Below are 16,592 nucleotides of genomic sequence, written 5' to 3'. Positions count from 1 at the left end.
GCTGAATGACTCAGAAATTTATGCAGCCCAAATACTGCTCAAGACATCTTTCCCACAAGTTGATGGCCTCCAGGATCCTGCTGTCAGAGGCCAACTAGTAATACCTGCCACCTCTGAGTTTGTACAGGTGATAAATGTTGGCAGGCACTGGGTGTGCATTAGTACAATTGGTTGTCTGGCAGTTGTTGTCAAAGTGTTTGACAGTTTGTACCATAAGCTATGTCCACTTTTGATTGACCATGCTTGCCGCATGCTGTTGTGCCCTTTGGACACTGTAACATTTGTCAATGAGAAGGTGCAAAGGCAAGTTGGTGGCAGCGACTGTGGGTTGTTTGCCTTAGCATTTGCTACTGACTTGTGTCATGGTCTAGACCCAACCAAACAGACGTACAGCCAGAGCCAGATGCGCCAACACTACATAAGCTGTCTGGAATCTGGGCAAATGACTCCTTTCCCCAAGACAAGCAAAAGAGTGCAATACCACCTGTCATGCATGAAGACCTCTGTGCCAATCTACTGCCTCTGCAGGCTGCCAAATGATAAGAATTCTATTTTCCAGTGGTAAATCTAGCAAAAAAAAACATTGATATCTCCATGATAGAAGATATGAAAAATATATATATGACACCTCCTTCTGGATGTGGGCTCATACCGTGGATTATTCTTCAGTAAAACATTGACAAACAGAATGGTTGGACTTGGTTATCTCTAAATCAGAGTATACATTAACATTCATTTCTATCCAGGCCATTTGGAACCCTACCTGGAACAAACACAGATTACGCCTTTGTTTTTGCTTCTTAATATTGGCATGGTGGAGCCCCATGTGTTTTCAAGGACAACTTACACATGTATTTACATGTATTAGTCTCCTTTTCACATACAAATGTGATGCATGGCTACTACGCTAATATTATTGGGTGCACAGTTGATTGCACAAGTTTGCAAAGGAACACTTTACAGTATCTTGAGTATGACTTTTCTTTTTTATTTAACCTCAAACCATGACTTTGACAAGTGATAAAAACCACAACATCACCACTTCATAATAACAAATAACAAAAAAAAAACCAGTTCATTATAACCATGGTTATCCTTGATGAATACTCTTATGTGTTCATAATATTACTACAATCTTTCTAAAATAACGAACTGGGGAAGTCTGAAGGAGATGGGATAAGTGGTAGTGGTCAGTACATACATATCCTTCCAATCCAGAGCAAGGGGAAAGGATTAGTCAACTGAGCAGGTTCCTACAGTTCTGGTTAAGGATGTTTTTAGGTCTGAATGCATAACTCCATGACAACCAACGTACACATTTCAGTTACATTGTAAATTTTACCTCTTTACCTCTCTCACTAACCCATTCTCCTCAGTGTTAGCCCCATAAATATTGACGAGTAAAATCACCTGGTGTCCCACTCTTAGGAGAGAATGGGTTAAGGAAAGTAATGCATTGCTGTAAATTACATGATTGATAAGTTTTTAATTGATATGTATGAAGAGATGTATGAAATAATGACTATTAAGAAGTACTGAGTCATATTGGTTAAAGGTTGACCTTGGTTTAGTAGACCAATCCTAAAGATCAAATTTACCTGGCTTTTTCATTCAAGCTAAGATAATTCCCCGAATATTTGAAGCCTTAATATTAAACCTGGAAGCGCCGCATCTCACTAAAATGTAACGCAGTAAGGAAAAAAACACAAAAAAGAAAAAAAACAAGAACAAAAAAAATCTGTTATATTCATGATTACTCAACACTAAAGAAGAATCCTCACCCTATGTTATGTAGTGTCCTCTACTTAAGCAAGAAGACAAATCATCGGGTAAGGAGGCCTCTGGGCCCGACGTCGTCGTGAAGATTTATGAAGCTTTAATCCTTGCACAAGTTTCCATTTGCCTTGTTGATGTAATAAATTACAATTCTCAAAATTATGCAACGGTTAACATACACCAATATATACTTTGCCAACCTCATCCTCACCCTATGTTATGTAGTGTGTTCTCTACTCAAGCGAAACGACAAAACATCGGGTGAGAAAGGCCAACAACGTCGTGAAGATTTAAATCTTTGCACGCGCTTCCATTTGCCTTTTGATGGAACAAACTGCTTGGCAATCCATCCTTGCAAACAAAGAGGAACAATTGTCAGTAAATTACACTGGGTTTGCAGTTTCTAGCATCCCATGAAGTACAACCTCTCTCTGGCTTGTGTCGCCATATTATTTTTTTCCGGAAACACGATGATGACGTCATGTCGATGGTCGGAAAAAGTACGATTTCTTGGCTCTACTTCAGCCTATGTTATCTAATGCTGACCTGCCAATGTGAGAGTGTTGCAAATGGCCGGTAAAAATCGGAGATTTTTGTACACGAATTAGGAAAGGAAAATAGAATATTTTGGACATGTCATGAGACACGATGAGTTGCTAAGTGTAATAATGGAAGGAAAAGTTGAAAGAACAAAAGCAAGAGGACGACAGAGAAAAATGTATTTAGATGATATTTGCACATGGACCAGTCAGGAAAAGAAAAATGTTACTATTAGGAAGTATAAGGATGGAGAAAGTATCACATGACCTCCTACCTCCCCAGGAGATGGAACTTTACATGACACGAGTTACCGCTATTTCTTATTAATGAGGTGTAAACATGCGTCAGGTACGCTGTGTATACTAGTCCTTGCAATGACTTCCAACGTGAGTATAATATCGGACAAACCAAACGTCAGTTTGGCGTGCGTTTAAAGGAGCATGAAAGAGCAATATTCCTTTGCATAAAAATAGTGAAGCTTTGTCGTAACATGCCTGTCAGACCAACCATAAAATTGGGTGAGATATATCATTCAAACGTTATCACCGCCATCTGGCGGTACTATCAACGCCTTTCATTAGAATCTTGGCAGATTAATTCCGCCCAAGCTCCTTCAAAAGGTGATCATGGCGGTTTTTTCAAGTTTTACCCTACACCTATTTACACCTTATTGATAAGAGGTGACGCTCATTAGTGATCGTATGAAAGGAGTAGTATAAAATCTTTAGATCACCCCTAGAGAAGACACTAGGCAGAAGTATCGAGACGTGGTCTTTAATCGTAATTTTTAAAAGTGCATTCATTTTAAGCTGAGTGGAGCAGCATGAAACTATGTTACATTTACTTTCCCAGCGATTGGTAACCGGAATTATCTTTATATTGTAGTCGAAATTTTCCTTTTATTAACACTGATTTCATTTTATTTGAGCAATGGGCTGGATTTTGTGAGGATTTTTATCTCACCGAATTGCGCCATTTTAATCTCAGAACTTCCCAATGCTGAGATATCTCCAAACCCATATCCCACAATGCTGGAAGGGGATAAACTGACATTGACTTGCAAAACCAATGAAGTTACATCGCAAATCAAGTGGAAAAAGGATAACGTTTTGACGATTCCAAGGGCCAACATCACTGAAAACGGTGACAGCAGCATACTCGTTATTGAAAAAGTTGAAGTTTCTGACAGTGGTGAATACTCATGCCAAGCACTGAATAAGGCAGGCTCTGCGTCCTCTTCTGTTGATATCGAAATAAGAGGTAAAATTGTCACCGATGCAGAATTGTGTAGTTGTCTAATAGTGGTTGGGGAATATAACAATTTGCTTTAATTAATTAATTAATTAATTAATTAATTAATTAATTAAGGTGACTAAACACATGTTTGATCACTTATACATTTCTGCCAAATTTATTCAGTTGGAAGATCAAACTTGATCACTGATAAGTGCTACCACGAAAGCTTATATTTTCGACAGTCAATGTTCTCTGCAAGCTCTTACCGTGGTATCGCATCTACAATCGGCGTCAAAATAAGTTGACACATTGTGTCTGTACAGTAGTTTTTAAGCTTAAACGAACGGGGCTGTTTGTACCACGCTTTAAATTTTCCAAAAGACCCCCTCCCCCATTCAATATTGTCTGTTTGTAGTCAAAGATCACACGAATAGACCAGTTTCGATATATTAAAATTCAGTCCTAAACAAAAGACATCATCTCGAGGCTCTGGGGATTAAACTCATACAAATCCTTACATTTATTCCCCAGAGCCTCGAGCTGATGCCTTTTGTTTAGGACTGAACTGTAATATATCGAAATTGGTCTATTACGAAACAACATTGTTTGGGGGAGGGGAGAATTGGGTAGCCTAGCAAGGATAAAGAGTTAAGAATGATAGATAATGACGGAATAGGGGGTTGAAAGGGCCAATGTGTAAACAATTTTGTCCCCGACTGTAGAATAAAACAAGGCCTAACTGATGGTTTTTCCTCAATGAATGAGTTGCCAGTGATCGGGTCCCTGCTTTATACGCAAAGGGTACTGCGATCGACAGGGGGCCAACATTGCAAGTCGCTGTAAGAAAATGTATAGCGGAAAATTCTTTCCACGTCCACAAAACGAATTTGGAGAGAGATCAACGCTTTTGTTTCTACATTTTATTCAGAAATCGATCTGGGTAATGTTGATACGTGTCAAGTGTAAGTTTTTGTTTGAATTACCTTGAAATATGAGATGTAATTTGCTGATTAACTTCCTTGCTAGCGTAATGTTATAAGGTTTATTGTGAAATGGTCTTAAAATATTTAAAAGTAGGGAGGAAATAACTCAAAAAAGCCTTTTAAGTGGCATTTACGTAATGTATAGCGGGCTGGCTTTTCTAAACTCAGCAATTCAAATAATATTGCAAATATACCTAGTGGCAATCATTGTGCTGTGTTGGGTTGTGACAAAGATCGAAGGTACCCAGAAAAGCAGAAGATTCTTCCTCACGTTGAAATATTAAGATTTTACTCGCCCACGAATAACATAGATCATGTGTCGTGAGCTGCTGGCTAGAGCTATTAATCCTGACCAAGTCAAAGTGTCAATGCGTACAAAGGTATGTTCAAATCATTTTGTACGTGGTTACAGAACCTCTGAATGTCCTACCGACCAACTTCGTATATAGAAGAGTCCGATTGTGAGAGTAAACCTCAAAGACCTGCTCCAAAGATCAGATCTACAGAGAACTAGTATATGGAGATGACGCTTTTCACGAATTGTTTGAAGTTGAAGCTTGACAAAATTGCTTGGATCCAGTCACTGTGACTTTACTACTTGTAGGTAGTTTGACAGAAGCAAATCTTTTTTTTAACAGTTGAGGCATATCGAAATCAATTGAAACACAGAACCTACCTCGAGGCAGATTAGGAGATTGAAATATGGTTTGCTGGAGTGTAAGCATCGTAATACATTGAAGTGATTCAGGGATTCATGTACCCACAGAGTTTGAAGAAAATAAAAGCGGCTCAAAAACCGTTGGATTTTTCTCAATCAAACTATAACTTAATCTATGGATTTCCTCATGTTTCTCATCAGTCCTTTCATCCCTCCAGAGAGCAATAGCTTTGTAAAGACAATTTCCATCTGCAGTGTGCAGTCTCTGACAACGACTTCCCTGTTTTAAGGTCGTAAATTTTCTAGAAGCCATAATTCGTTTACGCAAGACGTAACTAATCAGAAAACACCCTATACACACGAAAATACAATTTAATGGCTTTATTGAGTTACTTACTTCAGATTTATATCACATTTTGTTATATTTCGAGACCATAACGTGATGTCAACATTTCAAAATAAACCTTATGCAAGCAAGGACGACCCCTTTGTGGCTCATGGTCTTGGAACAATATGCAAATTGAATCTGCGCTATTAAGCCAGCTGGGAGTTGATCAGTTACGAGTTGGCACTGTGTTCAGTAATATTGTGAGCTCGGTGAGTGAATGATAATGAATTATACAATAGTGCAACACAAGAAGTCCTAAATTTTTAACTGCAGATTTTGACAATATTAAGAAGAGTGCAACTCAACCACGTAGCTATGGGTTTTAGGTTCATTCAAGCTCCCTTAGATTTTCTTAAGGCTTGTTTTAATTTGCAACTGCGTAAGTTGCTATTTTAACGTCGATGGTCATTCTGCCTTGCAGTTGTCACAATCCACAAAATAAAATATTCGACTTTCATATATTTGACTATAGTGTTTTGAGTTAATTGCAATTATCCAAAATTATACTGGCAACGATCAGGTAGTACGTATCACTAACAGGGAAAAAAAGAAAGTGATTAAATCCTATTAAGTGTCAACTCAGTTTTCTTCCTTTATTTCCGTTTATCACAAATAGATGTTGACGAATGCAACCCAATTGGTCCTTGTAAGAACGGAGGAATCTGTGTTAATAAACCGGGAAGTTATGAGTGCCAGTGTTTGAGTGGATACCAGGGAAATCATTGCCAAAGTGGTTAGCTGGGATTTGTTTGAATTATATACATTTCTACTTAATTAAGGTCATCCATAACCGCAAGTTGTGGTGACAGATAGGCTACAGGAACTGACCACTGATCATCGGTTGGTGCAATTCCAGATTAAAATGTTTATGTCTAAATACCAACCCACTCTAAAGTTCAATCGGCATTTATTGCAAATGGCCTTGATTTCCTGTTCTTAACTTCATTTCTCTAATGTATTTATTAGGATCGGGGGTAGAAGTGGAATAAATGGATCTCAGAAATTCATTATCCCCAATTTTTTCAAAGTCATTCATTATTCATTAGTGAATTTTTTTAATCGATATTCATTTTTCTGTATTCGTTATTCTTTAACGGAACCGTGAAATTCTTTGTTCCGAATGTTCTAGCACTAAATATTCGAATCCTTATTCATGTTCTCTTTTAACCCGTTATTCGATATTTATTATGCCGCTTCCACCCCCGAATTATGACAAACTGAAGGTAACAAATTCAAGCAAACCTCGATTAATATTGAGAGCGTGTGTAATAGACACCATATTATATGTATGTTTCACAAGGATTTTGGCTAAAGTCGATATTGACCGCGGTCTAGATTTTCCCATCTAGACCGGCATCTAGACCGGTAATGTTTTGCGGTGAAACTAAACTGAAAAAAAATTGAGTATTTTCTTCTACTAATATTTATTTATGGAAGTGACAAAAAGCATGATGCGACAAAAAGTAAGGAGGACAAGCAAACGTTCGCAGAATTAAGCTCAGCTCATCGCCACTCATCGTCGTTCACAAGCAAAATGTCAGTTAGTGCAAACCAGTTACATTAAACGACTTAAATTGTCCTTGTTTGCCATATAATAAACATATTATTAACCGAGCTTTGTCAGTCTGTATGGGAGAAGCTTGACCTCGGTCGTGTGTACAGACCTCATAGCGTTCGGTCTGTAGTCACTACCTCGGTCAACATTCTCCCATACTGAGACTGACTAAGCAGACTAAGCTCAGTTAATAAGAGCTAAATATTAATGCATGTACTTTTGCTTCTTACTTCCAGATATAAATGAATGCTTAACCAACAATCCATGTAAGAATGGGTCCACTTGTTTCAACAATATTGGTGCTTATATGTGTCTCTGTGTTCCGGGAACCACTGGGCTTCACTGTCACCTAGGTACAATTTTCCTTGCATCGTTGCTTTAATTTGTTTCAAAATAGTTAACAACTATTCACCGAAGTGGAGGTGGCGAGTGGTGGATATTTATCGAGCAGCGAAGTATACACTAAAACAGTGAGAACAAAAAGATGGTTTTAACCAGAAACCCATAAGAGTTGAAACGTGTAACGGCCCCTTGTGTGCTGGGAAACAAGCTCCTGAATATTCAGTTTGCTAAGTACCATATTTGGAACAACAAGAGCGAGGGTTTTCCAAATATGGTACTTAGCACTGAAACATTCAACCAATCGGTTCGCACGGAATATCCGGAAGCTGTGAACGGTCGCGCGTTACACGTTTCAACCCTTATGGGTTTCTGTTTTAACTCATTTATTCCTTCAAAGATTGGAATGTTTTCGGGCAAAAATTCCGCGCGAGTTGCTCGGAGATGAATAACGCAAAGTATATTCGAAGTATGAGTAGTAAATCCGAGAGCGTCTTCAAAGCTATCCACTGTTTTGGTATACACTAAATTTAATTGTCCCTGCGCCCTCGTCTCCGAAGATTACGTCAGAAAAGTAATAAAGGCCCGGGAAAACGGCTTCAATTTAACAAATTGATGTCAGTTTTTCATGCGTCTGTCCTGTTATTGATCATGAATTGCGTCATAACATTGTCAACGTAGCTGTGGATCCACGAGGCAATAGCCGAGTGGATCCGCAGACTACTTTGACAATGTTATGACGAACTTCATCGTCAATAACAGGACAGACGCATGAAAAAGTGACATCAATTTGTTTTTTACAATAACAAAAAGGCAGAGGGGTCAAAATTAAGGCAAAGCCCAAGAAGAATGCGAGACAAAAATGCGACAAACTTCAATCTGACGCAAGCAATATCGCGTCATTATCTCATAAATTCAGGAGCCCATGACTAGGAGCCTCCCAATGCATTATATCCTTGAGTCAACCTTTGCGCGTATCTTTCTATTTTTAGAACTAATCCTTCAGACGGAGACTCATATTTAGAACAGTGTACATCAATTTGCACAATTTGCATACATTGTTTTTTGATATTTTTGTCTTTGTTACACAATAACTTTATTCTGATTGGCCATCCTAAACAGTAGAAAATAGAAAGATACAAGCAAAGGTTGACTCATAGAGCTTGTATAGGAGAGGCAAGCTCTTACTCATGCGCTCCTGATAAATTCAAATTATAAATTTACGTCTCTGTCCGCTTATTGACAGTAAAAATTAGGCAATGATCGCGCGAGAATTTTGCAGTCATTGTAAAACATCCGTTCGATTTATGTTGAACAGCGTTGTTGAAACCGTTTACCCGTTTCCTCCTTTTCATCCGCGTTTAAGCATTTTGAATCGAAGTCGAATTGATGTTGAATTTCCCTTGTGATCGCGAATGTTGAATGATGTTGAAGCAGTATGCCACCTTCTTGCAACAATATGAATAGCCTCTTTTATCTTAAGTTGAAAACTCGAAGAGGCGTGGTCTAATATTATTAGATCGTTTATTTTAGAACACTCCTTTACGAGTTTTCAACTTAAGATAAATTATAAAAGAGCCTATTTATATTCGAAGAGACCAACCTTCTTTGAATCAACAATTACATCATGTAAATCTAAAACTATCATTTTAATTCTCACATTGTCACATTTTATGTACATTTCGTTGTTACTTGCATAATTAGCACTTTTTCCTTCTTATAAATTCAACTTCTCACGCTTTGTACATTAATCAACTGAAGATAACAGAAGTTTCTGTCGAAACATGTGTTATGAACGTAAACGTTTTGACGTTTTCTTTAATGTTATGATTGATTGCAAACCGACCACTGCTAGATGAATGAACGATGGTAAGATATATGGAGGTACTACATTTTCAACTGACTGTGGATTTCGACAACTCTAGGAGCAATGCAACGCATCTACACAGTCATATGTTCAAGTCCTATTCAAGGCTTCGATTTTTCTCAAGCTTCTTTTGCCATTAATCTATTTCACTATAATATTTTGAGTTTATTCCGATTATCCAACCACAATCAGATAGTACGTATTACTAACAAAAAAAACATAACTAAAAAGGAGTCATGGGTTCATGATAAAACTCAACTCTGATAAACTCCTTTTTCTTTCCGTTTATCGCAAATAGATGTTGACGAATGCAACCCATTTGGCCCTTGTAAGAACGGAGGAATCTGTATCAATAAACCGGGAAGTTATGAGTGCCAGTGTTTGAGTGGATACCAGGGAAATCACTGCGAAAATGGTGAGTTGGAAGTGACACTCGTAACTTCAGTTAATCTAAGAGGAGTATTTCAAGGATCATATACATCATCGTCAATATGGTAACAGGTAAATGGATTGATGGTGCAGTGCTGAAACCATTGAGTACAAAAGTGAAATTCCTTATCTAAATTAGTCCTTGAAGTCCTCACCATGCAATTCACAAATCATGTCCTATTAACAAGAAGGGGAGAAACACCTGTCAATTAATTAATTCTTCTTGATGTTCCCAAAATGCCAAGAGACATTTAAGAATATCGGAATATACATATAGTACCCTTTATTTTTCCGCTTGTTTTTTTTCTTGTCTTCGGCAGTTTTCCACTATTGCTTGCTTTTAAATCTGCTTTCAAAACCAATCCTGCAGCCCTCATAGTACTTTCTTCGAAGTGATCAAGAAAACTAAGTCTCTGTGGGTCCCCTGCTCAGGGTCGTTTGTTTTATTTAAGGAACATTTCCTCAAAACCCACGTTCCACGGGCTACCCTGTAACCCCTTCTCTTTACGTAGCCATTGAACAAATTGACCATTTTATTTTGAAGATGTCGATGAGTGCTCATACAATCCATGCAAAAATGGAGGAACATGCAGCAATACCGTGGGGAATTATAGTTGTGCGTGCTACATTTGCTTTGATGGAAAGAACTGCGAAAAGGGTAAGGCCTGATGAACAGAAATTTGGCCTAGGCTTTCAATAAGGTGCAGCAGTGCCAGAATGAACCATTGTCCCTTGAACTTTTGAAAATTTGAAATATGAAAGGGTCTTTAAATATCATTCATCATTTTTAAGATTGCAACGTTAACTAATCAAACAGAAACTTATACTAATGCTTTTTTGAAACTAGTCAGACTTGTTTTCTTACAATGTCTTCTGATAATGAGTTCCAATTTCTTATGGCACAACGTGGCCTTGGACTTGTCCTTTAAGACACAGTCATCCAATAGCCCACGGGAGGAAAAAAACACTAAATTAATTGATCATACTTACCATCGAACTATTCTCTGACAGATGTGGATGAATGCAAGAGCACACCGTGCAAAAACGGTGCAACTTGTGTGAACGTGTGCGGTAGCTTTAGATGTGACTGCACGGCTGCATTTACCGGCAGGCTCTGCGACAAAGGTGAGTGGTTATGCAATGCATATAATCTTGGCCCGTGGGTTTTGGGAAGAGCTATAGATTTTCCCCAACGAATCAAATGTGCTTAAATTAAGTAAACTGGAAATTCATACATGCTATTCTCAGTTTTGGAAACATTTGTTAAGTTAACGTTAACCATTTTGTTGGACAATTCTTTCTGCAAATGTTGTTACATACAGAAGCGTTGAGAGAACATAAATCTCTTGTTATGTATCTTGTAAAGTAAATGGATCCAGAACAAATTAAAGACAAGTCAGTATGTTTATTTATGTTTGAATTATCGTATCTTCATTTGGTACAACAAATACAGAACTTTCGTTCTTGTTAAATTAGACATTGACGAATGCAGCACCAATCCATGTCAGAACTCTGGAAATTGCTCAAACACAGTTGGGGATTATACGTGCAAGTGTATCAAAGGTTTTGAAGGAAAGCACTGCCAAAATGGTAATTTTGACTTTAATTTAAAGGAAACGTCTATTCTAAACATCTTCACTGTGTATTGACATACAACAAATCTAAGCATTTGACAAAACAAACAATCCGAAATAAAACAAAATTCAGCTTTATTTCTAAGACAACGTAATTTTGAATTGATGACACGTTATGGATGCCTCAAAAATTTGATGCAAAAAGAATGACTGTTCTCGTAAACTACCAATCAGTTTGAGGCAGGTCACGTTGCAAGTGACGTGAAATAACCTCATTCAGATAACTGGAAGGTTTAATTCTTCAATGTACGGAATAGGACGGGGATGCAGATTGCTTTGTTAGGAGTTCGGGAGGCAATTTCATAACAGGCCAGAAAGGGAGATACAACCTTGGAGCGCTCTTCCCGCGCCCCTGTTTAGGGCCGTTTTACGGGCCCCTGAAATTGTCTGCCGAACTCTTTGCGCAAGCCAGTCTGGATCTGTATCTAATGATGATGATGATGATAATAATGATGATGAAGGTATGCCTGCGTTTTTTTTTCCTAACGAGTTTTTGTTGTATTGTATTACAGATACGAATGAATGCAAACCCAACAACCCATGTAAGAATGGAGGAGCTTGCCAGAATTTAAAAGGGACGTACAAGTGTATATGTGTGAATAATTACACAGGATTTAACTGCGAAATAAGTAAGTCACGTTTTCAAAACTCTAATTTGTGTTTCCTGGACACTTTACCTTTCCTACGGGTAATTGCAGAGCTCAGGCATGGCAGCTTATTTATTGGAAACGTTTCACGGTTATTCAAACATAAACTTACATTTTCCACGCGTCAACATTGCCCCAATAGATTTCTGATAAAACAGGGTCGAAAGAACCGTTGATCTCTGCCGATAATCGTTTTTTTGGACGTCGAAATAAGTTTCGCTATACATTTTCTTACAGCTCCTTGCAATTTTTTTGCCCCCTGGCGATCCCAGAACCCTTTGCGTATAAAGCAGAGATCCGATTACTGGAAACTCATTCATTATGCAAAATTCGCTCATTAATTTTCTTTGCAGCTTAAAATATTAGAAATAAAGTATCTTTAATAGCTGTCAGTATAGAATTTCAACAGATGGATTTTTCATAATTCGCTGATAGACGTTGTTCAATTCATCACAATCCCAGCAACTAGATTTATAGATAACTTTGGACATAAAAGATGGACCATCTAATCTTGCCAATGGCCAACCAATTTTTACAGTTTTTAGATAATTGCCATAATAACATCAAATTCACAATTGAATTTGAGGAAAGAACTTGAGGAAAGTACTCAAATCCATTTCCTGGACATTCTTCTTAAACGTAATCAACACAATTTATCAGCATCTGTTTATCGTAAGAAAACTTTTACGGGGCTTTATACCAAATGGTATTCACACCTAGGAAATACAAAATCAACCTTCTCCGCACAGTTGTTTTCGTTGTTATGGTATTTTTTCGCCTCTTTTTTTATTGCAATCAAACTGTGCCTTCCACTCTTGAATGACGTCATAAGAATACGTGATGAGCGAGTTGAGTTTCGAGAGTCGAGTCACAACCATCTAACGTTGAGTTTATAATACAGTCCTGTGGTGTGATATAACGAGCCAGTGCAATAAGAATGCCATTTGAGCACACATACAGAATGGTTATCCAGTAGTTATCGCAAGCTATAATATTAATTAATGATGTTTCAGGAAGACAACAGCAAAATGCTGAACGCCCAACAACGGTACCTAAAAAGATAATTTACATAGTCCAACCCTACTTGGGTTTACAAAGTTATGTCATCGCTAGGGTGCTTAAATTTTGTATTAGTAAATTTTTACCGTTCCATCGATCTTACAGTGCTTTTTAATGGTACGCTCAACATCACGTCCTTTTTCCCGTATAAGGACAGATCAGCTCGTTCTTGTATGTACAAAAGTATCTACAAAGCTAGTTGCTGGGATTGTAATTAATATTACATTGGTAAGACCTTGTTCAGTTTTTCCGAAATTCAGATTTTTTTTTTAAATTTTCATTATTATTATTATTATTACTTTATTAATTTTGTTTTTAACTATTTTTTTTCTTTTTATAGACGACGCATTTGTAGTCGGAACTATTTTAATTCCAAATTTCTTCGAAATCTAGTGACGTGTACGGGATTTGCGAAAAATTTAGCAAAATAGCCAGGAGTTCTCGGTCCCTTGAAAATGTTTGTATCTTCCAGCGCTTTCCTATATGATACTTCTGGATGCATAATCCTTAAAACTCGCTTCTGAACCCTCTCGATTTGATCAGACAAATAGACAAAACGAATAGATGCGCAGTGAAATTGAATCAGAGAAATGCGGTCAATACCAGCGCTCTTAAGTTGCCTAAGCTTCCGCAGAAATTTTTTCAACATGCTCATGCCACTTTAGGTCATCCCCTTTTGAAACACCTAATATTTTAGCCGATTTAACGATTTCACAAAATAACTGGGAGTTTTGACAATTTGTTCTCCTCACTCGCGATCGTCCAGATGTTTTAGTTCAAGCATTGCGATGAGTTCACTTTATACTGACAGAATTATTGCTCGGGTTAGAAACAGTTATAAATATGTAAAAACAAAGAGTTGGGATTAGAGTTTGCCAATTATGGTTGTAGAGTTGATTAATGCAATAGCTGTTTCGTTGGAGAACTCACCCAAAACAATACACTGAAAAGAAAAGTTGAGTTTTCTGAATTCTTTTTTTGATAGGGCTCCAAGAACAAAGACCAGGTAGGTTTTTTTTTACAGTGTTGTGAGCTTCTTTGTTCCTTTGAAAGATCTTTGTTCCACCGTGTACTCTGTTAATAATCAATATGTGAGCAAAAACTTGATGGGACTTCACGGGTGTCTACTCACGCAGTTATTATTAGGTTTTTTATGTATTCACGAATCCAGGAAGTGATTATGACTTTTAGGCGAATGATCCGGCGTATTGGACTAACTTATGATTTATGGACTGGCTGTTCTACCACAAACTAGTGCAGCAAGATCTAGTCCTGTCCTCTCCTGGTTGGACTGGGTTCCTTTAAGCTCCAATAAATGAAGAAGAGTACCAATTCTCTCACTCCATATTTAGCCTCGAATGACAGATATCATTTAAAAAAACTTGCGTCCATTTATGGTTCTGTTTTTTACAGCTATAGAGTGGTATTACATCGTCGGCCCATTGTCTGCTGTGGTGTTATCAGCATTAATCGTTTGGTACCTTTGCAAACGACGGATGACAGGTACACATCTCTAATCATAAGTTAAAGAGTCTTACATGTTTCTATGTAGGTATTTGTGATCTCGTGGAGCAGTGTAATACATTTGAAGGGTTATTGTCTATCTTTTTAGTGGTTGTAGTGGTAGTGGTAGTGGTAGTGGTAGTGGTAGTGGTAGTGGTAGTGGTAGTAGTAGTTAGTAGTTAGTAGTTGTAGTTAGTAGTAGTGGTAGTGCTAGTGCTAGTGGTGGTTGGTGCAGTAGTAGTAGTAGTAGTAGTAGTAGTAGTAGTAGTAGTAGTAGTAGTAGTAGTAGTAGTAGTAGTAGTAGTAGTAGTAGTAGTAGTAGTAGTAGTAGTAGTAGTGGTGGTGGTGGTGGTAGTAGTAGGCTGAACTAAAGAATTCGCAATTTCTTTCGTTGTCATGAAAATCACCAGCCCTTCTCTTCAGCATAAAATCATGTTTACTACTAATAATGTCCGTCCTCAAATAACGTGGTCTAGTCATCCGCACCGAGTATATTTCCTTTTTTTTTCTTCACATGATCTTTCCGCCCCTGTACTGAGCAGCCACAGCGAGGTAAGTCAATTATTATTTTTGGTCAATCCACTTGTAATACACAATAATGAAATTCTGAAAGAAATAAACGCCTTTGCGCAGTCATTCTGATCTCATATACATCTCATTTGTCTAAAGTGAACGTTAACGGTAACACTAGAATCTCCAATGACTTCGAAATTTGGTCGTAAAAGATTTTTCCAAAAAGATAAAAATGACTTAATCAATCTTAAAAACAAGAAAAAAAAACTAGTCAATTACTGGTGCAGACGGGTTAACGACAAGCATTTACTCATTCCACAAAATTAGATAGATCCTCTACGAGTCCAACCAAGGTCATCTACCGCCTCTTCTATTGCTTGTGTTTTTGTATAGGGACGATTTTATACTATATTCGATTTTCTTTTTCCGTTTTCTATCTTGTAAGCAATTTATCTGTGCGATAATATATTGATTTACCTTTTATCTTTTTTTTTTTTTGACAACTTATTTTTCAACCCCATATTCCACAAGACAACCCTACTTTACAATATACTGCACTGCACTGCAAAGCACTACACTACACATTAGCTAATTAGAGAGCTTAAGCACGAGACGTTTTTTCTGTACACGGACGTTGGCCGGAGGTGATTTTCCAAAAAAAAAAAATGGTGTCACACATCCCAAACATCAAGTTTCAAACATCAACGCTGGGTATTTGCTGTCCGTGGAAAGGTAAGTTAATTTGATGTGGAATAATTAATTTATTCATTGATTTTTCTTGTATTCCTGTGTATATACTGGACCATCAACTTTATATTTCCTGTCATTTACCAAAGAAATTTGCCTTAATCAGTTCTCCACATGATGAAAAGAGCGCTGCGAACGCCGTTACTCAAAGCCTTCAAAAGAAAAAGAAAAGAGTAAGTACTAGTCCTTTAAAAATATATATGCTTTCCTTGAGAGGAACCTCTTTGTATGTGCTTGTGTTTTTTCTCTGGGGTCTTAAATTTTAATGCACTGGCAACATGTGGTAATGCTAAGGCAACGATTTCAAAAAGACCATGTTAGAATTCGTAAAGTTAAATGACCGTGAAGTATACTTTCTTTTTCTGTAACCCTCCCTTCTTTGTTCAATAAGGGTCATTTTCTTTTCTTTGCAGAAATGTGGCAATGGCTCGGGCTGATCAGCGAACACTGGAAGATCATGAATAAGAGAAGTGAACCTTGCACTTAGCAAGACAATTTCAGCAAATGCTGCTTTATAGACACCCTGAAAAATTCAGGAGGCTCCAATGGGATTCGAACCCATGTTGGGCTCATTTGTTCTTGTGAAGAACTTTATGAATGAAATGAATTGAATGTATATTTGAAATGCTGGTAAAAGACAAATGAGAGAATTGAATTGTCCAGCGAAGTGCGAGGATCACTTCAAATATATATTCATTTTATTCCCTGATAAATCACG

The 16,592-nt window shown here is 37.5% G+C and overlaps 1 protein-coding gene across 1 annotated transcript in view; it reads left to right on the top strand.

The window, feature by feature from the left end:
- Nucleotides 1-16,592, top strand: part of LOC137989193 (uncharacterized) — a 76,468-nt gene that overhangs the window by 25,658 nt on the left and 34,218 nt on the right. Inside the window, exons 3-13 of the mRNA XM_068835043.1 lie at nt 3,304-3,576; nt 6,198-6,314; nt 7,373-7,489; nt 9,641-9,757; nt 10,316-10,429; nt 10,783-10,896; nt 11,248-11,361; nt 11,918-12,034; nt 14,097-14,117; nt 14,525-14,614; nt 15,157-15,166. Of these exons, the coding sequence (XP_068691144.1) occupies nt 3,304-3,576; nt 6,198-6,314; nt 7,373-7,489; nt 9,641-9,757; nt 10,316-10,429; nt 10,783-10,896; nt 11,248-11,361; nt 11,918-12,034; nt 14,097-14,117; nt 14,525-14,614; nt 15,157-15,166 (1,204 nt within the window). The remainder of the gene's footprint in view (nt 1-3,303; nt 3,577-6,197; nt 6,315-7,372; nt 7,490-9,640; nt 9,758-10,315; nt 10,430-10,782; nt 10,897-11,247; nt 11,362-11,917; nt 12,035-14,096; nt 14,118-14,524; nt 14,615-15,156; nt 15,167-16,592) is intronic.

The sequence above is a fragment of the Montipora foliosa genome, unplaced genomic scaffold (genome assembly GCF_036669935.1).
Source record: "Montipora foliosa isolate CH-2021 unplaced genomic scaffold, ASM3666993v2 scaffold_446, whole genome shotgun sequence".
Classification (NCBI taxonomy): domain Eukaryota; kingdom Metazoa; phylum Cnidaria; class Anthozoa; order Scleractinia; family Acroporidae; genus Montipora; species Montipora foliosa.
Note: the sequence above shows the minus strand (reverse complement) of the source record. Positions and strands in the feature narration are given on the sequence as shown.